Source organism: Lagenorhynchus albirostris, chromosome 15 (assembly GCF_949774975.1).
Source record: "Lagenorhynchus albirostris chromosome 15, mLagAlb1.1, whole genome shotgun sequence".
NCBI classification, from domain to species: domain Eukaryota; kingdom Metazoa; phylum Chordata; class Mammalia; order Artiodactyla; family Delphinidae; genus Lagenorhynchus; species Lagenorhynchus albirostris.
This window is the reverse complement of record NC_083109.1, coordinates 24,201,747-24,227,083: the sequence shown is the minus strand read 5'-3', so window position 1 is coordinate 24,227,083 and position 25,337 is coordinate 24,201,747. Positions and strand designations below refer to the sequence as shown.

At 42.6% G+C, this 25,337-nt stretch overlaps 1 protein-coding gene across 6 annotated transcripts in view; it reads right to left on the bottom strand.

Annotated features, from left to right (window-relative positions):
• GSS (glutathione synthetase) overlaps positions 1 to 25,337 on the bottom strand; it is a 36,357-nt gene that overhangs the window by 3,645 nt on the left and 7,375 nt on the right. The window contains exons 3-13 of one of the 6 annotated variants that reach the window (XM_060124906.1): positions 14,993 to 15,138; positions 12,629 to 12,704; positions 12,188 to 12,327; positions 11,371 to 11,487; positions 7,941 to 8,021; positions 7,766 to 7,843; positions 6,206 to 6,272; positions 3,368 to 3,562; positions 2,800 to 2,881; positions 1,134 to 1,323; positions 21 to 244 (exon numbers count right to left, since the gene is read on the bottom strand). In XM_060124906.1, the coding sequence (XP_059980889.1) occupies positions 121 to 244; positions 1,134 to 1,323; positions 2,800 to 2,881; positions 3,368 to 3,562; positions 6,206 to 6,272; positions 7,766 to 7,843; positions 7,941 to 8,021; positions 11,371 to 11,487; positions 12,188 to 12,327; positions 12,629 to 12,704; positions 14,993 to 15,138 (1,296 nt within the window). In that variant the 3' untranslated portion in view covers positions 21 to 120. Of the gene's footprint in view, positions 1 to 20; positions 245 to 993; positions 1,104 to 1,133; positions 1,324 to 2,799; positions 2,882 to 3,367; positions 3,563 to 6,205; positions 6,273 to 7,765; positions 7,844 to 7,940; positions 8,022 to 11,370; positions 11,488 to 12,187; positions 12,328 to 12,628; positions 12,705 to 14,992; positions 15,139 to 25,337 lie in introns of those variants that run through there. The other 5 variants (XM_060124909.1, XM_060124907.1, XM_060124908.1 and 2 more) reach the window with 5 other exon arrangements.

The window sequence follows — 25,337 nt, the reverse complement described above, 5'->3', positions numbered from 1 at the left end:
ATAAGTACAACCTTCCCAAGGTAAGGGGAGCGCAGCCCCTCAGGAGGGCTAGGAGAGGAATGATAAGTACAAAGGATAGAAGGTCTTTCGAGTAAAGTCTGGGCAGGCCTCGCTGTGTCCTCACACAGGGTATGGGTTGTCTAGGACTGCCACTCCTGCTGCCACACCACCATCAGCATGCTCGATGGCTTTGGTTCGAAGCAGATGTCCCACGTGCTTGTTCATCACAAGTGTCTTTCTCTGCCTATAGAAATGGGAGCAGGAGACACACAACTCCATCACCTGGACTCAGCCCTCAAACCCAAGACCTTCATTCATCCCAGCTGAGCTGTACGTGGGTGACTGACTACACCTGAGAAAGTGCTAGGATTTTTGAATCAGATTTGGGTTTGCATCCTAGCTTGGATATTATTAGCTCTGTGTCTTTGAGCAAGTTACTCAGCCTTTCTAAATATCAATTTCCTCAGTTTAAAATAGGGATAATACCTCTCACTTTGCAAGATGGTCACGAGGAATGAATAAAGCAGGAACAGCACTTAGCATGATGCCAGGCTCACATTTCATGTTCTGTAGCTGTAAATTTCCTTCCTACCTCTCAAAATGGCTGTGGTGGGGGTGGGGTGGGGGGCTGGGGAGGAAATTGCCAGCAGAGATGCTGTAAGGAGAGTGCTTGGAGGGGAAGATAATAGAGAGGGCAGGCTCTGGTGGGGAGCATGGTAGGATCTGGAATTCCTTCCTTGCGCTGATCGTGGTGTGAGTATTTTGCAGGAAGTGGTATGAGGAACCAGGAACTGTTCCTTACAAATTCCCCAGTCTTCCTCTTCCTGATTCTTTAGTGCTCAAATCCAAACCCAGGGGCCACTCAGCTTTTCAAATCCACTGAGTATCCTCTAGCTGGCCCATCCCACCTTTTCCCAGAATCCCCAGTGGCCTGGGACTGGACCCAAATTCTTTCCTTCCCTGGGGTTTCCCAGTCCAGGGTTATTTTCTCACCCATCTTGATACTACTTGGAATTTCCTTTATAGTTTCAAAGCACTTCTCATCTGGGCTTCATTTGATAGCCTTGTGAGGTGGGCAGATCTTGGATCCTTGGCCTCATTTACTAGATAAGGAAACACACTGCTTGGCTCACCTGACATAGACCCCGAAGATGCCCAGCTCTGAAATGCATTGGACCACTCGGGCAGGGCTGCCAGGTCGTAGTAGACAATTCCCAAAAGGTTCAGGTTCTATCTTCTCCATGAGGATGTAGGAGGCTCTCTCCTCACTGTCCTTCAGCCGCTCCAGGGCCTGTACCATCTCTTCCCCGTATAGGTTGTTACCTGCAATTCCACTAAGCAGTCACCCTGGACCCTCTCCCCACCTTCTCCACCCTATGCTCCCACTTCTAGGGCCACGTGGGCAAGTCAGGAACCTAGTTCCTGACACCAGCTCAGTGAACCCGGGGCAGGCCTGGCTTCCAAGGAAGAAATGTCACCTTAACAGGAGAGCTCTTACACAAGCGAACACACCTTCCACCACACCGTCCTGCCCTGGTTCTCTTCGTATCTGTTTATGGCTGTTCCTTCTCAGCCTTCCTGACTGGCTCCTGCCCCTCTTAAATATTGGGGTTTCCAAGGAATCGGTCCTTCACCCTGTTCTCTCCTCCACGTATATACTTTTTTTTTCAGGGAGATCTCTTCCAAGGCTTCATCTATATCCTATAACTTGTTTACTCTCAAATCTCTAACTAAAGCTCCCTGCTCTAGACATCACAGATATCCCATGGGCTCCCAAAATAAACTCAACATGTCCAAACAGAACTCATTACTTCTGCCTGACTCTGCTTTTCCTGGAACTTCCTACCCTCAATCAAGTGAAAGGCATTCTTGAGTCATTTAACTCCTCTCTCTCCATTACCTGTCATGAACTTGGACATGTCTCTTCAGTTTGTACTCCACACTGTCATAAGCCCTAGCCCAGCCTTCTACATTGCTCTCTGGACAACTATACCCGTCTCCTCTATGGTCTTTCTGCCACCAGTGTCTCCCTACATTCCAGGACACACTCTACCATGGCTGAAACATGGATCCTAGATCAATCATGTGTCCCTTTCCTCCTTAAAACTTTCTAATGGCTTCCCGCTACCCTTAGGATAAAATCCAATTTCCTACATATATTCAACGTCCTTTATAATAAGGTCCCAAACCATCTTTTCCAACCCAAATCCCTGCCTTCTCTCACCTCCCACACTGCACTCCAGCCTGACCAGTTACTCATTAATCTCCAAACATATCACACTTTCACGGACCAGTGCCTATGCCCGAGGTTGCTTCTTCTGTATGGAATACTCTTCCCCCTTTTCCACCTGGGAAACTGGTACCTAACCCTTAAGGCCAAGATCAAAAACCATCTCCTCTGGGTCAGGAGACAGACATGATCCCTGCCCTCAAGGAGTTCAAATTAAGCAGGAAGATATCCAACCTCCTGATACGCCCCCATCCTGCTTCCCCACAATTCACCCTCAGGCACCTCAGACTACACTTGCCCAAACCCTCCAGTGCTGGTTAATCACATTCCCTTGTGCACGGGCATTTCTGCAGTGTAGTGGTTATCACGTTCGCCTCACACATTCCCTTGTGCTCCACTGCACTTGACCAAAGGGTCTCCTGGGACACTGTCCAAGGTGGGGACATGTGTCAGTTCCTCTTGTATCCCCCAGAGCCTGGGACCATGCCCATAGCAAGTGCAGATCAGCACTGGTAACAGCCTGCTGGCCCCCTTTCACTGAGCAGCCCTGCAAAGGGGGAACCACCTACCTCCACCCTCTCTCTGGGGCTTTAGCACGAAGCAGCTAGGGGCAGCAATGGCCTCAGTGATAGCCTGGTCCCCTTCTTCACCCTGGCAGGAGGCAAGAAAGCAGTCACTAGCAGTCTTGGGCCAAAGAGGCAGGAGCCAAGGTCCTGCTGGTTGTGTAGAGCAGCATCAGAGGAAGAGCAGGAGGAGGAAGAGCCATAAGCCCCTTTAGGCTGGATGCTACTATCTGGATATGACCCCAGCAAGCCCCCTGTAGCAGTGAGTACAGTGACAACAAGCTTTCTTGGGCAACAGTTCAGGAGCAGCAGGAGGTCTGGAAAATGGGTACAGATATTCCTCAATTCTTGCTGTCTACCTCAGCCCCTTCCCCTGGTTACCATCCCCATCTCCACCTTTGCTGTGGGAGCTTACAATGGATTCCAGCCCTCCTTCCCAGGGCTCTAGGGGTTTTCTCAGAGCATCACTGACCCAAGTCCAGCCCAGTGCCAGTTCCAGCCTCTGCAACACATTGGGCTCTGGGTCCCTGATACCTAGGGGGCCTGTGGTGGGAGAAGCGGGCTGTCCACGCACCATGTCCAGTGAGTAGAGGCCAGCAAAGGTGGCACGGAGGCGGGCCACGGCCTCAGGCTGGCCGGGGAGCAACACCTCCAGCATGCCTGATCTGCTCAGCTCCTGTTGCACCTTCTTAGTCCCAGCCAGCTGCGTGGCAATGTCCGGGCACTTCACAGCACATGACCTCTCCAGCAGCAGCCGTGCTCCCCAGTTCTGCAGAGAGAAGAAACCAAAAGGAATTCTACTTTATTTTACTTTGGCTGGCCTTTAATGAGCAGGTATCCTCACATTCATTATCTCCCAGGGTCATTGCAACATCCTTGTGAGGCAGGTACGGCCCCTCCTATTATGCAGGATTCTTGCCCTTATGGAGCTTATGGTCTAGCACAATGACACATGACTATAATTAAAAGGGAAAATGACAAAAGGTGAAAAGGTGTAGAACAGTTGATGAAGAGGTTTGAAAGGGGTGGGACACTTGTTTATGAGCTCAGCTTCCTACTGTACTACAGATAAAATACAAACTCCTTACCATGGCCTATAAGATCCTGTAAGGATCTGCTTCTTGTCTCCTTTTCAACCTCATTCCATGCCATCCCTCCACCTCACTCCCACCTTGCAGCCACACAGGTTTGTCAATCCTCAAACACAAATGCCATTTCCACCTCAGGGCCTTTGCATTTGCTGCATTTCCCTCTGCCTGGAATTCTTGTCATTTTGGCTTTTCTGATGGATGGCTGGATCCCTCTCATCCTTAAATCTTGGCTCAAAGTCATCTTCTCAAACCACCCTATTTAATGTGGGTTTCCCCATAATTCTCTGTGTTTTCACCCTGTTGTTTCAAAGAGTTTCCCCCAGCTAGAAAAAACCATTTTTTCTACTTTTGTTTACTTTCTGATGACCATCTCCCTGACCAAACTGTGAGCTCCATAAGGACCCTTGTCTGTCTTATTTCCTGTTGTACCCCTAGTGTCTAACACAGTGCCTGAAGCTTTGTAGGTGCTCAATAAATATTTGTTATTGTTGTTTAATGAGGTGAAATTGAGTGGACAGGTAGAGTCTGACAGGTGAGACTCAACAGGGAAGAGGTATTAAGGTTAACAAAATAATATGAGCGAAGGTCTGCTGGTGAGTAATCGCAGGATGAGTAGTCTGGTGGGCCAGGAGTTTAGGGTGTGAGAGGCAGGAAAACAGCAGAGGATCATGCCTCCCAGCTCTAGTCCCCATTCTCAGGCACTAGAGGGACAGTCTGTCCTTGACTCCAGACCACATCAAACTGCCCACAGCAGGATCAGGGCTATGGCCTGAAGAACACCACCCCCCCCATCCCACTCTCACCCCCCACGCATGCTGTCCTTTCTTTGATGTAGTCAGTCCACCTGCAGCATCTCTGCCTGGTCTTCACCAATAACCCCAGCCACCTAACAACTAGGCTAGTGTTCTGGGTAGAGTTAAAGGTACCCTGAATATCAGAGAAAAACCCAGAAAAGTACCCCATTGTGGAAAGTAGGGAAAGCAAAACTCAGAGATGAGCAGGGCCTTGCTCATGGTCACCTGGCAATTCACTAAGCCTAGCAGATTCACCTCCATGTCTAAAACTGGTCTGAGTTTCTCAGTTCCCTAAAAATGTTCTCCCCCTTATGCACTAATTTCCCTCCTTGTTAACTCAATAAAGTTTTCTTTGGACCCCTTTTTCCCAAACCCCTTGTCCTGGAACCAGGACATTTTCCCAATAGACAGTGGGATTGACAAACCTGTGGGGCTGCAAGGTGGGAGTGAGGTGGAGGGATGGCATGCAATGAGGTTGAAAAGGAGACAAGAGGCAGATCCCTATACAGCTGGGCCTTAGGGAGGATCTTACATTCAAAGAATTATCAATCTGGAAGGAGCTCCCTCAGTTTTCTAGTGTAGTTCCTCACCTTACAGAAACTGAGCCCAGAAAGGGTCAGGAACCTGCCCCTGGTCACACAGAGGCAGAGCCAAATGCTCATGACCCCTAGACTACTGCTTATGGTATTTTCTAACTTATTTTCTCCTTTACCTTCTCCCAACTGAAAGCAGGGCTTCTTAGCTTCTCCATGCTGTGGATTAGGGGCAGGGGGAGGAGAATGATATACTAGGAAAGCCACTGGACTGAGAGTCAGAAAGTTTGGGAGCTCTCTGTGGGACCTTAGATAAGCACCTGCATCTCTCAAACCTTAGTTTCTCCATCTATATAATGGGGATAATTACACACCTCACAGAGTGGTTATAAGGATTAAATGAAATAGTGGATGTGGAATGTAATTTTGAAACTACCTGGTAGGATAGCAAGCTAAGGTGATATTATCATTACTGTCATTAACATGAATGGACAGCAGATCAAAACTTTCTGATGCAGATAAAAGAGAAGTAAGAGTTGGCAAGAAGGAAATGGTCAGTGGTGTAGTGGCACTGGTTTGCATTGGCTAGTGAGAGCTGACTGAATCCATCTCTTCCCAGCTCTGTTCAGAGATGTTAAGATGGGTAGCTTTGAAACTGACCAGGATGGGAGTATTTACAACCTAGAAATCAGAAAATGCTACAAATAGGGGCTTGTCTGCACAGAAAGATTGTTACACATTTACCAGCAAAACAGTGTGAATGGCTGGTGCATTGTGGTTTCCTGAGGATTCGGATTCTAGAAGATTGTGTGTAGAGAGTGAGAGGTAGCAAAAAGCTTGTGGGAGGACAGGAAGTTCCAGCAGCAAGTTCCCTCAGGAAGAACTGAAGCCAGAGCTCAGGAAATAACCTAGGTTGTTGTGACACCTGAGCTGAATCTCTGAAGAACGATGGTAGGTCCCAGAGGCAAAGAATGGTCTAACAGAAAGTACCAACCTGTAGACTGTAATGACTTGGCATGTAGCCATCCCGGAAGTAAACCACAGCAACTTCCTGGTCGTCCCTAGAACACAGGATGGAGAAAGCTGTGTGTTAAATTAAAACTGATGTGTTCAGGGACTTGCCTAGTGGCACAGTGGTTGAGAATCTGCCTGCCAATGCAGGGGACATGGGTTCGAGCGCTGGTCCAGGAAGATCTCACATGCCGTGGAGCAACTAAGCCTGTGCGCCACAACTACTGAGCCTGCACTCTAGAGCCCACGAGCCACAACTACTGAAGCCCGTGTGCCTAGAGCCCGTGCTCCGCAACAAGAGAAGCCACCACAATGAGAAGCCCCCACACCGCAACGAAGAGTAGCCCCCGCTCGTCCCAACTAGAGAAAGCCTGCATGCAGCAACGAAGACCCAACACAACCAAAAATAAATAAATAAATTTATAAGAGATAAAAAATAAAATAAAACTGATGTATTCAGTGGTTCAATCTATTTCAGGGTGCATCAAAATGCATTTGGCTTCTTTCTTTGAAAGTCAGTGCACAGGGGTAGCCTGAACAGGGATTCATTGGAAGTATGAAAGTAGACACCCACACACCATCAATGCTTCCACTAAAAAATGGAGGTATGCAGTGGGGAATGCCTTCTAATATTCCAGATCTAGAGTCATTCTAGTAAGGCCAAAGGCAACCAGAATCAAATTAGGTAAATTTTTAAAAAGTGGGCTCAAAATTACTGAGCAGCAGAATCATATTGCTATATATAATCATACTGCTAGCAAAACACACTTGTATTTACACTGCTTAAAGTAGCTGATTTTTTTAAATGGTGGGGGTGAGGGTGGGGAGATGCAAAATATGAATCTAGTTAAGCCACATACTGTCTTTTTGAACTTCTTCCCCTTTTCTTTGATTTATTTGATATTGTTTGATTTATCTGGAAAGTAAATTAATGACTTTGTTTTGTTAAGATAGAAGCACACTTTGAAAATAGTAAGTGGTATTGTGAAACGCCAGGAGGTTCTTAATTTTAAGAATCACACATTTCCAGGTCTAAATATGTGTGCTGTAAGCAATGCTACCCAAATATGTGATACTGAAGTCACTTGGTGGTGGCCCCTGAAGGGAAGCACAGGACCTGGCTTGGAACACAAATCCAGGCCCTTTGAGGTCTTGCATGAGACCTCAGAGAGCAACTCCCAGACCAATCAAAGAATGAGCTGGCTACTCCTCTTCCTCCTTGACTGCCCAACCCAACTGCCCAGGTCTGACTTGACTAGCCAAGAAGGGCAAGAAAACTTTTGGGAGCCCAGAGGCATATGAAAACCAAGGTTATCCAGAATGTCAATAGTTCTGATACAACCCGTTAGAAGCAGAACTTGGCATGTCCAAAATTTCCTGGGATGGTGGGATACTTTCAGAGTTCACCCTAAAGTTCAGAGAGAAGGAAGCAAGCCATCACATCTCCCAGAAGAAAGGATTATTTAGGGGAAGTGGGCAGCAGGATGAGTTTCCTAAATCAGCCCTCTATTGGATCCTTGGGGAATGCTCCCTGGACACTTACATAAACAGTCTTCGGTCCTGGTCTAGAGACCCCTTTTCAGAGACATCTTCAAACTTTCGCCGGATTACATGGATATTCCTGGGAAAGATGGGCAAGGCTCAGAGTGGATGCTCTGTTCTGAGTGGCTCTCCCCACTCCTGGGGCTACACCTGGAGGTCTCCCCTCCTTTACTTACCTGGCCAGTAGCTCATTCTCTATGGCACGCTGGTCAAATATATTCCTTTCCTTCTCTTGGGCAATCAGTAGCACCCGAGCGCTGGGGAAAGAGCACAGGTGGCCCAAGGTGGCTACAAATCTTGTCTTCCCTTCATCCCACCCCCTCAGAAGTGAGAATGAGAACACGGCTTCCCTGAAAGAGTAGATATTCTCTCTACTCAGGACTGCCTCAGGCATAGACACCTGAGGCTACAACACATTATTTCCTGAATATAGAAAACTTGAAAAAATGGACATGTCTCTGCCCCTTCTCCAGTAGGTAGATGAAATATTGTAATGATGTCAATCTTCTGTGCAAATTAAAATTTAGATTTAAAACCATCTCAAAAACCCAAGAGGACTTTTTCTTAGAATTTAACATAATGATTCCAAGTTCTTCTGGAAGAATAAAGAAGTGAGAGTACTGAAGAATATTTTGTAAAAGAACAATGCTGGGAGTTAGGGGATAATGACCCTATTGCTAGATTGTGAATCATATAATAAAAGAGTGTGTGATTCTTTCAAAAAGAAAAAAAAAAAAGAATAGCTCAATGGAATCCTCAATGGAATCCAACAGAAACACTATAGAGAAAACTATGAATAAGGCATTATCTCCTGGGGCCTCCCAACATTTCTGTGAGGTACACAGGGCCACGTTTGGTCCCACCGTATTAATGGGATCACTGGGGCTTACCTGGCCTCTTCCTTTCTGCTTATCCACATGTTTCTTAAAGGAGCAAGAGCTCGAGGACTCAGGGAAATGCTAATGTCAAAGAATTGTCTGTTTGGCTACCGACCAAGCTGTTTTCAGTTGTCAAGAACAGGTCCAGGTGTCTCCCATCAGACTCTCTTAGTGTCACTGCTCAGCAGTACCAAACTCCATTTTTGCTGTAGCTGTATTGCTCTGTGCCCAAGGCTTCTTGCTGAGCTCTTGGGTGGGCAGACTTGGCTTAGGATTTTAAGTGTGGATTCCTGACCTCCCATACTTGGCCTCTTGTCTATCTTTGCTTCTCCCTCCCTCAGCTGAACCTCTTGGACTACACTCTGCCTGACTCCTTTCCACTTAGCTAAAACACAGGTCCTAGTATGCCCCTTCTCCTGGCCTGCCTGAAATCTCACAAGCCATCTTGCCCTGAGAGTCCCGAGGGCCAATGACCTTGCTCTTTACTTTGTAGCCTGATCTGCTCTGCTCATGAGTGGGAGGTGGCACTTGGCCCAGGCTGGCCTACCTCCAAGGAAAGGTGGAGGAGAGGCTGTAGGTTAAAGTGGAACTGCATGCTCTGGTTAATGAAGCCTCCTGCCAAATAATCGGACTCAGACTCGGAAAACATATTCTACCTCCTCCTGCCTTTAATTCTGAGCAGTCTCTTGACAGCAGGTCTAGGAAAGTTATCAGCTAAGGAAGGTGAAGTAGCAGTAGCATGCTGACTGGGAATGAGGACTCCAGAGTCCCAGTGCTGGCTTTGCCAGTGATCTATGGTATACCCTTGGGTAAGTCAGTTCCTTTCCTTGGGCCCTGATTTCCTCATGTATAAGATAAGGGTGTTAAATAAATCATAGTTCCCAACCTTTTATATCAAGAATCCCCTTTTCTTATCCCTACTCATTCTAACCACAGACACTATACTTTGAAAGAGTTTGAAAAAATGTCTAAATTGAAATCATAATTCATTTTCCTGGCTTAATTTTTAAAAATTCTTTTAAAATGTATGAGATAATTGATGAAAATTCATCTGCTCTACAAATGCTCGCACCTCAGTTTTTCAGTCTATACTATGGGACCATTCCTCTCAGAAGAACAGTGTAGTAGAGAGAACACAGGCTTTAGGGGCAGATAAACGTGAATTCTAAACTTACTAGCTGTGTGACTTTGGGCAAGTTATTCAACCTCTCTGAGCCCTCCATTTGCTCTTCTGTAAAACAAAACTCTTTAAATGGTAGTAATTATTACTATCATTATCGTTATTATTGAAAGTATCATATAATGACCCTCACTGAATTTTTTAAAGCATTTTTCAAATCTATGATTTCATTTAATTCTTACTACCACCCTTTTAGGTATTATTATTACCCCCGTTTTACAAGTTCGGAAACTGATGTTCAGGGAAAAGAACAGACTTTAGCAAAGGTCATATTTGGGTCAGCAGAAGTGCCTATTTGACTCTCAAAATGAGGGAATCCACTCCTGGCTCAGGGACCCCATAGCTCCTACCTACCAGTGCCTAATTCTGAGCACACAAGTCTTTTCTCTCCATGTTATTCACAGCCTGGCTAGAGAAACCCTCTGCAGCATTCGTCTATCAGCAGGTTCCCTAGGTGACCCATCTCCTGGCTTCACTCTTAAAATACAACCTAGCCAAGAGTTCTACTTGAAAAAATATTTGTCTGATGACTTCCAAATGCTCAGAGTCTGACTTTTCTTGAGTCTTAGTGAGGCTTAATAAGCCCAGAGAGGCTCTCTTGGAGGCAATAAAGTGATTAAGAATGCAGGTTCTAGAGGGAGATGGACTCTGGGCTCTACCACCAACTCACCACTTGACCTTGAACAATGCACTTCACTTCTCTGAATCTCAGTTTCCTCATCTTTAAAATGGGGGAGATGAATAATATCTACCTCAGAGTGTTTGAATTTAGGATTCAATGAGATCCTGTATGTGAAGAGCTTAGCACAAAGTGTGGCACTAGTAGATGCTCATTAAGGGTAAACTATTAATGCTATAGTAACATAGCAATAACTGTTAGTACAGTGGCCGCTCACTTATCCAGAAGTCATATCTGGAACATCTAGCATCTTTACACAACTGGAACATGGTTGAGAAATAGGAAGGAAGCAAAAAAATGCCTCTGAACAGATACTATAAAATCCCTAAATCAAAGTTTATGCATTTACTCATCAAAAAGGCCCTCACACTCATTAGACACAAATATAACAGATCATTTGCTTTCCCAAACTACAAATCAAAAAGGAGGTATAAGGATGGCAGTGGAGATTCTAAATTCAAGCAAAGTGACAGCAGTAAGAAGAGCTGTTAGTAGGAAAACAGACAGAAAAACTATGAAAAAAAGAATAAGAGCATAAAGCCTAATAACTGGGGCCATTAGTGCAGGCAAACAACCTCACATGCCTCTCTCACTCCAGGTAGCACCCCTGCATTACATCAAGATGCAATCACTGACTGTCATAACCATCACCTGTAGCCAATGAGAAAAGATTAAATTATTATCAGCATCTCTTATTTAAGAAGGAAGCCCAAAACTCCATTAAAATAATTTTGGTACTTCAAAGTGTAAGCTTCTATTTCAAGAAAAATTCCCTCATGATTTCCTAATGATGTCAGGCAAAGAAGTTGCTGCATCCATGAATGCTGAATCTAAAGCAGGATTCTGCTGACACTTTCTCTTCCCCTTACTTGGCTGAGCCGTAGAGTTCCCAGGCTTTGGCAATCCCCATGGCCAATCCCTTGCTGGGATTATTGGAGAGGATCTTGGCAGCTTCTTTGGTCTTACCCAGGACATTGAAAACATGTCTGTTGAAAGAGAGATGCCTACTTAGTAACTGGATGGACCTGGAAGACCCTTCTGCCTGTGACTCATAGACAATTATAGGAACATCACTTTGAGAGTCAGCTGAGCACTAAAAAGCATCCTACCATCATGCTCTTGTAGGATCCACCTCAGGCTGGAATGTGTTGGGCTGCCCTAAGCCTGGCCCCTGGTGTACATGCCCAGAGGAGCCCTGAGACCCTGTGTTTCCACTCCACACAAGCCTCCCAATGAACTGAAACCCCTTTACCTGAGCCCCAGGTACTGTCTGGAATCCAGCTACAGACCATCTGGAATCACAGCAACCTGGAGCGTCACTACTGACTAGAAGTGGATGTTGCTAGGGTCCAGCGCTCAGAAGGGAAGCCCCTGTTCCTTCTCTGCCTTGGATTCTGACCTCCTTTCAGGCTTCTTTCTTACCTCAGGACCCTCACAGATACTGTTCCTTCTGCCTGGAATACTAACTTGTACAATGAAGGGGCAGGACCAGATGAACCCTGAGGTTCCTTCTTTTTCTGACACACCAAGACTTAATTACAAGTGGAAACTGCTACGAGGTGGAAACACGTGACCCAAGGCCCAGGAAGGCACAGTCAGCATTGGAGATCCCTGCCCCCACCTATGATTGTAGGCTCATCAGGCTGACACCTCACTAGTGTGCCCAGGATTGCCCAAGGGACCCACCGATGCACAGCAGGGGTCCGGGAGGCTAGGCCCCCAAAGCTGGCAGAGATGGTGTTGATTTCAATCTGTTTCAGGGCTGCAGAGCCATCTGCGTTGCGCTGGAACATGTAGTCTGAGCGATTCAGGCCCAGGAACACCGTCTGTGGGGAAAACTGAAGGCTGAGGACATTTGCCCAGGGGCTGACTCTGAGGGCCTAGCCACAGAGCAGACAGGTACCATGAACTCTATGCAAAGGTGCCAGCTAACACTCCCAAACCCAGTGGAATCATTCTTTGGGACATTCCAGGATTGGCCACTAATGTATAAACCCAGTGGGGACCAATGAGAGGCAGATTCCCATGAGCTCAGGGACTAGGCCAAATTCTTCTGGTTAAAAAAAAGAAGAGAGAACGAGATGGGAGGGGCAGGTCCCAGACTGGGGAGAAGTGGGGAATGGTTACCTGGGCAATGCCCTCTTTCAGGACTTGCTTGTGGATGTCAAAGAGATGAGCAGTAAAGTTGTCCCTTTTGATGGTGCTGAAAGAGGAAAGAGTATTTTCTAGGCTACATCAAACATTAAAGGTCAAGGATTTCCATTGTCTCCTGAATCCTCTCTGGGTCTACTGGCTCAAAATTGAACATCCACACCAACCCTGTAGAGAACAGTGGTTTAGAACCCAGATTTAGAGCCAGATGGCTTGGGTTCAAATCCCAGCTCTACCACTCACTATTGGGCAACCTCAATCATATCACCTCTATGCTTCAGTTTGCTTATCTGTAAAATGAAGAGGAATATAATTATATTTATAACAGAGGGTTGTAGTGAAGAGTAAATGAGATATTACATGTACAGAATTGAACATAGTGTGTGCTCCCAAGAAGAATTCAAAACTGGCATACGATATGACCATTGTGTAGTTGGTAAGCTTTCTAGTTGACCTAACGTTAACTCTCCGTAGCTTCCCCTATGTTCTGGGACCTCCCAGGACAAGTCTTTTCCACCTCTTCCATGGCAGCACTCAGAGATTAGAAGACAGCAGTTATGCCCTGTGCCCCAAAAGGTTTTTCTGACTCAAGCTAAATATCCTAATTTTTTTCTTCAACCAGTCCTTATATGATGTGATTTCCTCAAGGAAGCCTTCCCTACCTGGGTCAGATCCCCCTGGTGTGCGCTCTCATAGCACTGTGGACCTCTCCTTTATAGCACTGATTGCAGTTGTAATTTTCCATTTTATTTGTGTGATGACTAGTATTGTCTCTCCTATTTGACTATAAACCACATGAGGATGGGGACCATGTCTCTGCTAGCTCATCATCATGGCCCAGTGTGCTACTGTGACATGTGGCATGAGGTAGGACCCAGCCAGTATGGTTTTCTGGAGCCTTAGGAAGAAACACCCACAGGTAACTAACTTGTTGCCTCTCAAGATTCAGGGTGGTCTCTGCATGCCTGCTCAAGCCTAACTCTCAGGCTCACCTTGTTACAGGGACCCCACTGAGCCCATGTAGCTCAGGCCTGCCCTGAAGTTCCTCTCTCCCCATTCAGCTCTCATGGGGTTCCGCAGCCCTTGGTGAAGAGGAGAGTCCCTAAGCTGGGACTCTCCTAGGCTGCTATTCTAGCTCATGTGACCCTGGGCCTTTTCACCCTTACAAGCTAGGGTTTGTGTGTATTTCAGAGGAGAGGGTAATAGGGAAGACAGGGGTTGCAGAGATGGGCTGCAGGGAAGGTCTTACACATAACTGCAGCTTTAGGATAAAGGTCGTAAATCAGGCTGCTCATCTTTCCCACAATCTAGAATCACAGGTACAAAAGCTGGGCCCATCCCGAGAAAGATCTGAAGAAAAGGTGGTGGAAATGTTTGTACATTCAGGACTCAGTGGGTTTTTAGCTCCAAGTCAAGGTTTCCAAACTTCTTACCATTATGAACCCTTCTCGTTTTCACCCTCACACCAATGTGCACATTTTTAAAAGATTTTGTGGGGACTTCACTGGTGGGCCAGCGGTTGAGATTCCGAGCTCCCAATGCAGGGGGCCCGGGTTTGATCTCTGGTTGGGGAACTGGATCCCGCATGCCGCAATGAAGACCCAGTGCAGCCAAATAAATAAATTTTTTTTTAAAAAAAGATTTTGAAAAATTAATGAGACATGCAATCATACACACACACACACACACACACACACACATATTTAATTCTAACTTAATTCTAAAATAAAGAAATTTCCCTTGCCCCAGGGCCTCAAGGGGAAAAAAGATCAAGGGAGAAGAGACAGAGAGGGGGGATAGAGTGAGTCATTTCAGGGGTTCTGTATCCTCGTGAACTGGGTGTGGCCCAGTCTGCACCCCGTCCCACCCAGAGATAAGAGGCCTGAAGTGACAAGAAAGGGTCACTGCTTAAGAGAAGTAGGAAATCTGACTTTAAACCCATAACCCCTCCTGCCCTCTGTTTTCTCTCAAACTAGGTTGACTCTCCCTAATTACAAATGGAAATTTCAGTCTTCAAAGCAGGGGGGTCAAGGGTCAGAGAATCACAGAATGTCAGTGTTGGAAGGGACCTTAGATTTAGGCCAACCTCCCATTTTACAGATGAAGAAATTGAGGCCCAGAGAAAGAAAGGAACTTGCTTGAGGCCATATAAATAAGTGGTAGAGCCAGGGTTAGAAGCCAGGTCTCCTAACTTCTATTCTACAAATGTTTGTTTCTCCTGGGGAGTACCTGTCCCCCACCCCACCAAGTCACCTGCCTGAGTAATAGCTCATGACTTCCCAGTCTTCCAGTCTCTTGGTTCTAGCACCTCACAGCCCCCGAAGCCCCACTGCCCTGTACCTGGAGAGAGTTTGCTCCAGAAAGGCAGCGTTCTGGCTGACAGCATCCACCAGCAGGTTGAAGTCCATTTGTACAGCATAGGCCTGCTCCAGCAAGGCACTCGGGACCAGTGAGGGGAAGAGTGTGAATGGGGCGTAGCTCACCACCTGATTGAGGAAAGAGTGCGCACGGGTAGAACACCTGTGAATGGGTTGTCTTCCTGCAAACATAACCCCATGGAAAGGGTGCCCTACATTTATTGAGGACACACAAACTACAGAATAGTGGTTACCTCTGGGAAGGGAGGGAGGAGAACAGGACGAGGAATGGGTATAAAGAGAACTTGCAGACTTTGTTTTTGGCCATTTTGCTTCTGATCATTTTTTTTCTTTTTAATGTAAAGAGATAAAATATTACAAACTCTAGAAGACAAATAAACCAAAAAATTATTGAGCACTGACTGTGTGCTCAGCACTGTTTTAAATACTTTACGTGGATTCATCATTTAACCCTATGAGAAAGATACTATTATTATCTGTACCTAATAAATAAATAAGGGAACTAAGTCTCAGAGAGGTTAAGTAACGTCTCCAAAATTATATAAAGCTAATAGGTGACACTGGGATTTGAACCATGAATGTTACTAAACAACAACCACCATACACACACACGCACATGCACACACACACACATACTCTAAGCCAGTTCATATCCAAGCCCAGTCCCCTTGCCTTCTGGTTGGGGGAGAGGGAGAGTCCTGCAGGTAGGGCTGCAGCAGAAGTGGACTCTGGTCTCCAGAGAAGGAGCCAGGAGTGGTTTCCCCCCAGCATTGGAGATGGTGACCCAGGTTGCCAGGCCTGGAGTTCAGCTGCATTCTGAGTTCTCTGGACTTTGGCAGAGCCAGGAAACCCAAATACCATCTAGAATACTATTTTTAGAAGGGGATAATGCATTCTGAGATTTCTAACAACAAATGAACTAGAACTTGGGTAACAGAAGGTAAGATGACTTTGTGACTTATATTATGACTTTGTGCTTATATTATGAAGCATTCCTGAGTCTAACCTCTGAGTTAATATGCTTGTCATTATAATAGTATGAGTTAAGGGTGTTAGAACTTGGCATTTATATATTTATTTTTTAAAAAATTATTAATTTGAATGGATAATACAAACACATGATATAAAGTCAAAAAAGACACAAGGATGCATAGTGAAAAGTACATCTCACTCCCACCCTAGCCCCAATGACCCAGTTCTCCTCCCCAGAGGCAAATGGTATACTAGTGTCTCACATATCCTTCTAGACTAATGTATACGTATACATACATATTTTCTCTTTTTACACACACACAAGCATATAATACATACATTGTTCTGTCCTTAGCTTTATAAATATTTCAGAGACATTTCCGAATACATTCAAATAGAGCACTCTCATTCTTTTTATTTTATTTTTTTAACATCTTTATTGGAGTATAATTGCTTTACAATGGTGTGTTAGTTTCTGCTTTATAACAACGTGAATCAGCTATACATATACATATATCCCCACATCTCCTCCTTCTTGCGTCTCCCTCCCACCCTCCCTGTCCCACCCCTCTACGTGGACACAAAGCACCAAGCTGATCTCCCTGTGATATGCGGCTGCTTCCCACTAGCTATCTATTTTACATTTGGTTGTGTATATATGTCCATGCCACTCTCTCACTTCGTCCCAGCTTACCCTTCCCACTCCCTGTGTCCTCAAATCCATTCTCTACGTCTGTGTCTTTATTCCTGTCCTGCCCCTAGGTTCTTCAGAACCTTTTTTTTTTTTTTTAGATTCCATATATATGTGTTAGCATATGGTATTTGTTTTTCTCTTCTTGACTTACTTCACTCTGTATGACAGACTCTAGGTCCATCCACCTCACTACAAATAACTCAATTTTGTTTCTTTTTATGGCTCAGTAATATTCCATTGTATATATGTGCCACATCTTCTTTATCCATTCATCTGTCGATGGACACTTAGGTTGCTTTTTTTTTTTTTTTTTTTAGGTTGCTTTTTGAATTATGGTTTTCTCAGGGTATATGCCCAGTAGTGGGATTTCTGGGTCATATGGTAGCTCTATTTTTAGTTTTTTAAGGAACCTCCATACTGTTCTCCATAGTGGCTGTATCAATTTACATTCCCACCAACAGTGCAAGAGGGTTCCCTTTTCTCCACACCCTGTCCAGCATTTATTGTCTGTAGATTTTTTGATGATGAACATTCTGACAGGTACAAGGTGATACCTCATTGTAGTTTTGATTTGCATTTCTCTAACGGTTAGTGATGTTGAGCATCCTTTCATGTGTTTGTTGGCAATCTGTATATCTTCTTTGGAGAAATGTCTATTTAGGTCTTCTGCCCATTTTTGGATTGGGTTGTTTGTTTTTTTGATATTGAGCTGTATGAGCTGCTTGTAAATCTTGGAGATTTATCCTTTGTCAGTTGCTTCATTTGCAAATATTTTCTCCCATTCTGAGGTTTGTCTTTTCATCTTATTTATGTTCTCCTTTGCAGTGCAAAAGCTTTTAATTTTCATTAGGTCCCATATGTTTATTTTTGTTTTTATTTCCATTTCTCTAGGAGGTGGGTCAAAAAGGATCTTGCTGTGATTTATGTCATAGAGTGTTCTGCCTATGTTTTCCTCTGAGAGTTTTATACTGTCTTGCCTTATATTTAGGTCTTCAATCCATTTTGAGTTTATTTTTATGTGTGGTGTTAGGAAGTGTTCTAATTTCATTCTTTTACATGTAGCTGTCCAGTTTTCCCAGCACCACTTATTGAAGAGGCTGTCTTTTCTCCACTGTATATTCATTTCGTATATTTTATCAAAAATACGGTGACCATATGTGTGTGGGTTTATCTCTGGGCTTTCTATCCTCTTCCATTGATCTATATTTCTGTTTTTGTGCCAGTACCATACTGTCTTGATTACTGTAGCTTTGTAGTATAGTCTGAAGTCCGGGAGCCTGATTCCTCCAGCTCCATTTTTCTTTCTCAAAATTGCTTTGGTTATTCAGGGTCTTTTGTGTTTCCATACAAATTGTGAAATTTTTTGTTCTAGTTCTGTGAAAAATGCCATTGGTAGTTTGACAGGGATTGCACTGAATCAGTAGATTGCTTTAGGTAGTATAGTCATTTCCACAATGTTGACTCTTCCAATCCAAGAACATGGTATATCTCTCCATCTGTTTGTATCATCTTTAATTTCTTTCATCAGTGTCTTATAGTTTTCTGCATACAGGTCTTTTGTCTTTTTAGGTAGGTTTATTCCTAGGTATTTTATTCTTTGTGTTGCAATGGTAAATGGGAGTGTTTCCTTAATTTCTCCTTCAGATTTTTCATCATTAGTGTATAGGAATGCAAGAGATTTCTGTGCATTAATTTTGTATCCTGCTACTTTACCAAATTCATTGATTAGCTCTAGCAGTTTTCTGGTGGAGTCTTTAGGATTCTCTATGCATAGTAGCATGTCATCTGCAAACAGTGACATCTTTACATCCTCTTTTCTGATTTGGATTTCTTTTATTTCTTTTTCTTCTCTGACTGCTGTGGCTAGGACTTCCAAAACCATGTTGAATAATAGTGTTGAGAGTGGGCATCCTTCTGTTGTTCCCGATCTTAGAGGAAATGTTTTCAGTTTTCCACCATTGAGAATGATGTTTGCTGTGGGTTTGCCGTATATGGCCTCCATTATATTGAGGTAGGTTCCCTCTATGCCCACTTTCTGGAGAGTTTTTTTTACAATAAGTGGTGTTGAATTTTGCCAAAAGCTTTTTCTGTATCTGTTGAGATGATCATATGGTTTTTATTCTTCAATTCGTTAATATGGTGTATCACATTGATTGATTTGCATATATTGAAGAATCCTTGCATCCCTGGGATAAATCTCACTTGATCATGGTGTATGATCCTTTTAATGTATTTTTGGATTCTGTTTGCTAGTATTTTGTTGAGGATTTTTGCATCTATATTCATCAGAAATATTGGTCTGTAATTTTCTTTTTTTGTAGTATCTTTGTCTGGTTTTGGTATCAGGGTGATGGTGACATCGTAGAATGAGTTTGGGAGTGTTCCTCCCTCTGCTATATTTTGGAAGAGTTTGAGAAGGATAGGTGTTAGATCTTCTCTAAATGTTTGATAGAATTCGCCTGTGAAGCCATCCGGTCCTGGGCTTTTGTTTTTTGGAAGATTTTTAATCACTGTCTCAATTTCAGTGCTTGCAATTGGTCTGTTTATATTTTTCTATTTCTTCCTGGTTCAGTCTCAGAAGGTTGTGTTTTTCTAAGAATTTGTCCATTTCTTCGTGGTTGTCCATTTTATTGGCATATAGTTGCTTGTAGTAATCTCTCATGATCCTTTGTATTTCTGCAGTGTCAGTTGTTACTTCTCCTTTTTCATTTCTAATTCTATTGATTTGAGTCTTCTCCCTTTTTTTCTTGATGAGTCTGGCTAATGGCTTATCAATTTTGTTTATCTTCTCAAAGAACCAGCTTTTAGTTTTATTGACCTTTGCTATTGTTTTCTTTGTTTCTATTTCATTTATTTCTGATCTGATCTTTATGATTTCTTTCCTTCTGCTAACTTTGGGGGCTTTTTGTTCTTCTTTCTCTAATTGCTTTAGGTGTAAGGTTAGGTTGTTTACTTGAGATGTTTCTTATTCCTTGAGGTAGGATTGTATTGCTATAAACTTCCCTCTTAGAACTGCTTTTGCTTCATTCCATAGGTTTTGGGTCGTCATGCTTTCATTGTCATTTGTTTCTAGGTATTTTTTGATTTCTTCTTTGATTTCTTCAGTGATCTCTTGGTTATTTAGTAGTGTGTTGTTTAGCCTCCATGTTTTTGTATTTTTTACAGATTTTTTTCCTGTAATTGATATCTAGTCTCATAGTGCTGTGGTTGGAAAAGATACTTGATATGATTTCAATTTTCTTAAATTTACCAAGGCTTGATTTGTGACCCAAGATATGATCTATCCTGGAGGATTTCCCATGAGCACTTGAGAAGAAAGTGTATTCTGTTGTTTTTGGATGGAATGTCCTATAAATATCAATTAAGTCCATCTTGTTTAATGTATCACTTAAAGCTTGTGTTTCCTTATTTATTTTCATTTTGGATGATCTGTCCATTGGTGAAAGTGGGGTGTTAAAGTCCCCTACTATGATTGTGGTACTGTTGATTTCCCCTTTTATGGCTGTTAGCCTTATGTATTGAGGTGCTCCTATGTTGGGTGCATAAATATTTATAATTGTTATGTCTTCTTCTTGGATTGACCCCTTGATCATTATGTAGTGTCCTTCTTTGTCTCTTGTAATCATCTTTATTTTAAAGTTTATTTTGTCTGATATGAGAATCACTACTGCAGCTTTCTTTTGATTTCCATTTGCATGGAATATCTCTTTCTATCCCCTCACTTTCAGTCTGTATGTGTCCCTAGGTCTGAAGTGGGTCTCCTGTAGACAGTATATATATGGGTCTTGTTTTTGTATCCATTCAGCCAGTCTGTGTCTTTTGGTTGGAGCATTTAATCCATTTACATGTAAGGTAATTATTGATATGTATGTTCCCATTACCATTTTCTTAATTGTTTTGGGTTTGTTATTGTAGGTCTTTTCCTTCTCTTGTGTTTCCTAGAGAAGTTCCTTTAGCATTTGTTGTAAAGCTGGTTTGGTGGTGCTGAATTTTCTTAGCTTTTGCTTGTCTGTAAAGTTTTAATTTCTTCACTGAATCTGAATGAGATCCTTGCTGGGTAGAGTAATCTTAGTTGTAGGTTTTTCTCTTTCATCACTTTAAATATGTCCTGCCACTCCCTCTGGTTTGCAGAGTTTCTGCTGAAAGATCAGCTGTTAACCTTATGGAGATTCCCTTGTATGTTATTTGTTGTTTTTCCCTTGCTGCTTTTAATATTTTTTCTTTGTATTTAATTTTTGATAGTTTCATTAATATGTTTCTTGGCATGTTTCTCCTTGGATTTATCCTGTATGGGACTCTCTGGGCTTCCCAGACTTGATTGACTATTTCCTTTCCCATATTAGGGAAGTTTTCAACTATAATCTGTTCAAATATTTTATCAGTCCCTTTCTTTTTCTCTTTCTCTTCTGTGACCCCTATAATTTGAATGTTAGTGTGTTTAATGTTGTCCCAGAGGTCTCTGAGACTGTCCTCAATTCTTTCCATTCTTTTTTCTTTATTCTGCTCTGTCGTAGTTATTTCCACTATTTTTTAAAAAAATAAATTTATTTATTTATTTATTTTTGGCTGCGTTGGGGCTTCATTGCTTCGCGCAGGCTCTCTCCAGTTGTGGCGAGCAGGGGCTACTCTCTTTTGTGGTGCACGGGCTCAGAAGTAGTGGCGCATGGGCCCAGCTGCTCCACAGCATGTGGGATCCTCCCAGACCAGGGCTTGAACCCGTGTCCCCCGCATTGGCAGGTGGATTCCCAACCACTGCACCACCAGGGAAGTCCCTTTCCACTATTTTATCTTCCAGGTCACTTATCCATTCTTCTGCCTCAGTTATTCTGGTATTGACTCCTTCTAGAGAATTTTTAATGTCATTTATTGTGTTGTTCATCATTGTTTGTTTGCTCTTTAGTTCTTCTAGGTCCTTGTTAAACGTTTCTTGTATTTTCTCCATTCTATTTCCAAGATTTTGGATCATCTTTACTATCATTACTCTGGATTCTTTTTCAGGTAGACTGCCTATTTCCTCTTCATTTGTTTGGTCTGGTGGGTTTTTATATTGCTCCTTCATCTTCTGTGTGTTTCTCTGTCTTCTCATTTTGCTTAATTTACTGTGTTTGGGGTCTCCTTTTCGCAGGCTGCAGGTTCATAGTTCCCGTTGTTTTTGGTGTCTGCTCCCAGTGGCTAAGGTTGGTTCAATGGGTTGTGTAGGCTTCCTGGTGGAGGGGACTGGTGCCTGTGTTCTGGTGGACGAGGCTTGATCTTGTCTTTCTGATGGTCAGGACCACGTCCGGTGGTGTGTTTTGGGGTGTCTGTGACCTTACTATGATTTTAGGCAGCCTCTCTGTTAATGGGTGGGGTTGTGTTCCTGTCTTGCTAGTTGTTTGGCATAGGGTGTCCAGCACTGTAGCTTGTTGTTCATTGAGAGGAGCTGGGTCTTAGCATTGAGATGGAGAACTCTGGGAGAGCTTTCACCGTTTGATATTACATGGAGCCAGGAGGTCTCTGGTGGACCAATGTCCTGAACTCGGCTCTCCCATCTCAGAGGCACAGGCCTGACACCTCGTCGGCGCACCAAGACCCTGTCAGCCACATGGCTCAGAAGAAAATGGAGAAAAAAGATAGAGAAAATAAAATAAAATAAAATGAAATAAAGTTATTAAAATTAAAAAATATATTAAAAATTTAAAAAATTTCAAAAAAAGAAAAAAAGGAAGAAGAGAGCAACTAAATCAAAAAACAAATCCACCAATGATAACAAGCGCTAAAAACTATACTAAGAAAAAAAAATGAAAAACAAAAACGGACAGACAGAACCCTAGGACAAATGGTAAAAGCAAAGCTATACAGACAAAATCACACAAAGAAGCATACACACTCACAAAAAGAGAAAAAGGAAAAAAATATGTATATCTTTTGGGAAGTCTGAGGTCTTCTGCCACTGTTCAGTAGGTGATTTGTGGGAGTTGTTCCACATGTAGATGTATTTCTGATGTATTTGTGGGGAGGGAGGTGATCTGCACGTTTTACTCCTCCACCATATTGAAGGTCTCTCTCATTCTTTTTAATGGTGGTATAGTATTCCTTTCTTTGTATATACCATAATTTATTGAATCTAGCTTTCTATTATGAACATCAAGGTGGTTTCCTTTGTTTCCTCCATTACAACTTGATGTTTCCATGAACATCCTAGAATATACATTCTAGGTATTTTGTGTGTGAGAAGGTTCATAAATTTCTAAAAGTAGAAATGTCAGGTAATTAATGTAAGTCCAATTAAAATTTTCAAAATAATTCCTAAATTGCCATCCTCAGCATCAATTTAAGACAAAATTAAGGAAGGGTGTTTGTGAGAGTAAGGATTTTTTTAGCTTGAAGCCTTTAGGAGTTAGAGTAGGAAATACTGCACATACGTAAGGGGTGACTTAATACACTGAATGCATGTGTGAAAACTGCAGGGGTATTTCCTTGGTTTTAAAGCTCAGAACTCTGACTCCTCCAACAAATCTCATGTGGCATGAAAAACTCCCAGAGAGTTTTTCTGTTAAGACTTCTTCTGCCTCTGTCCACGTGACTCATTATGCCCACTTGGATTTGGGATCAATAGTATAGCGCTGTTTTCTGCTGTCCATAGGCTAAAGGCTGAAACACAGTCTTTTCACTTTCAATAGACACACAGACATAGAGTCATATTCTTCTATTATAAGAAAAACTATAGCACATGCATGGCAATAAACACTCATCTTCACAGCCAGGAAAACAATACAACAGAGAGTGACAGAAGTAAGAACCCCACCTTATCTAAAGGGGGCAGTCATAACTCCACTCTAGCCAATTGCTGCCATGAAGGAAAGTGAGCCAGGATTGCCAAATGACCTGATTTTTCAAGGTAAGCTGGGTATTTAGAGTTTTTTTTTTTAATTTCATGATTTTAAAAAATGTTGAATAAACAAAATAAGAAATGAAAGAGGAGAAATAACAACTGATACCACAGAGATATAAAAAATCGTAAGAGAATACTATGAACAGTCATATGCCAACAAATTGGACAACATAGAAGAAACAGACAAATTTCTTGAAATATACAGCCTGCCAAGACTGAATCAAGAAGAAACAACTTGAACAGAGCAACCACTAGAAGTGAAATTGAATTTGTAATAAAAATACTCCAAGCAAACAGAAGTCCAGGACTGGATGGCTTCACAGGGAACTTCCACCAAACATACAAAGAAGAACAAATACCTATCTTTCTCAAACTATTCCAAAAAATTGAAGAGACTGGAGCACTCCCAAATTCATTCTACAAGGTCACCATTACACTGATACCAAAACCAGACAAAGACACTACAAATAAAGAAAATTACAGGCCAATATCTTTGATGAATATAGATGCAAAAATTCTCAACAAAATATTATCCAACTGGATCCAACAATACATAAAAAGGATCATACCCCATGATCAAGCTGGATTTATTCCAGGGTCACAAGGATGGTTCTACATTCACAGATCAATCAATGTGATACACTACATTAACAAAAGGAAGGATAAAAATCACATGACCATCTCAATAGACACAAAAAACACATTTCACAAAATTTAACATCCATCCATGATAAAAACTCATCAAAGTGGGTATACAGGGAACACACCTCAACATAATAAAGGCCATTTATGACAGACCTACAGCCAACGTAATACTCAACAATGAAAAGCTGAAACCCTTCTTGCTAAATTCAGGAACAAGTATGCCCACTCTCACTGTTTCTATTTAACCTAGTATTGGAAGTCCTACCCACAGCAATCAGACAAGAAAAAGAAATAAAAGGTATCCAAATTGGAAGTGAAGAGGTAAAACTATCACTATTTGCAGATGACATGATACGTTATATGGAGAACCCTAAAGTCTCCACCCCAAAACTATTAGAACTAATAAATGAATTCAGCAAGATAGCAGGATACAAGATTAATATACAGAAATCTGTTGCATTTCTACATAATAATAATGAAATATCAGAAAGAGAAAGTAAAAAATAATCCTGTTTAAAATCTCAAAAAAATAAAATCCCTAGCAATAAATTTAACCAAAAAGGTAAAAGACTTATACTCTAAAAACTATAAAAACATTGATGGAGGGAACTGAAGATGATTCAAAGAAATGGAAAGATAGCCCATCCTCTTAGATTGGAAGAATTAATATTGTTAAAATGGCCATACTACCCAAAGCAACCTACACACTTAATGCAATCCCTATCCAAACACCCATGACATTTTTCACAGAACTAGAACAAATAATCCTAAAATTTATATGGAACCATAAAAGACCCTGAATTGCAAAGCAATCCTGAGAAAAAAGAACAAAGCTGGAGGTATAACCCTCTCAGACTTCAGACTATACTACAAAGCTAGAGTAATCAGAACAGCGTGGTATTGTTACAAAAACAGACACATAGATCAATGGAACAGAATACAGAGCCAGAAATAAACCCATGCACCTATGGTCAATTAATCTACCACAAAGGAAGCAGGAATATGCAATGAAGAAAAAACGGTCTCTTCAATAAGTGGTGCTGGGAAAACTGGACAGCCAAATGTAAAACAATGAGATTAGAACATTCCCTCATACCATATTCAAAAATAAACTCAAAATGGTTT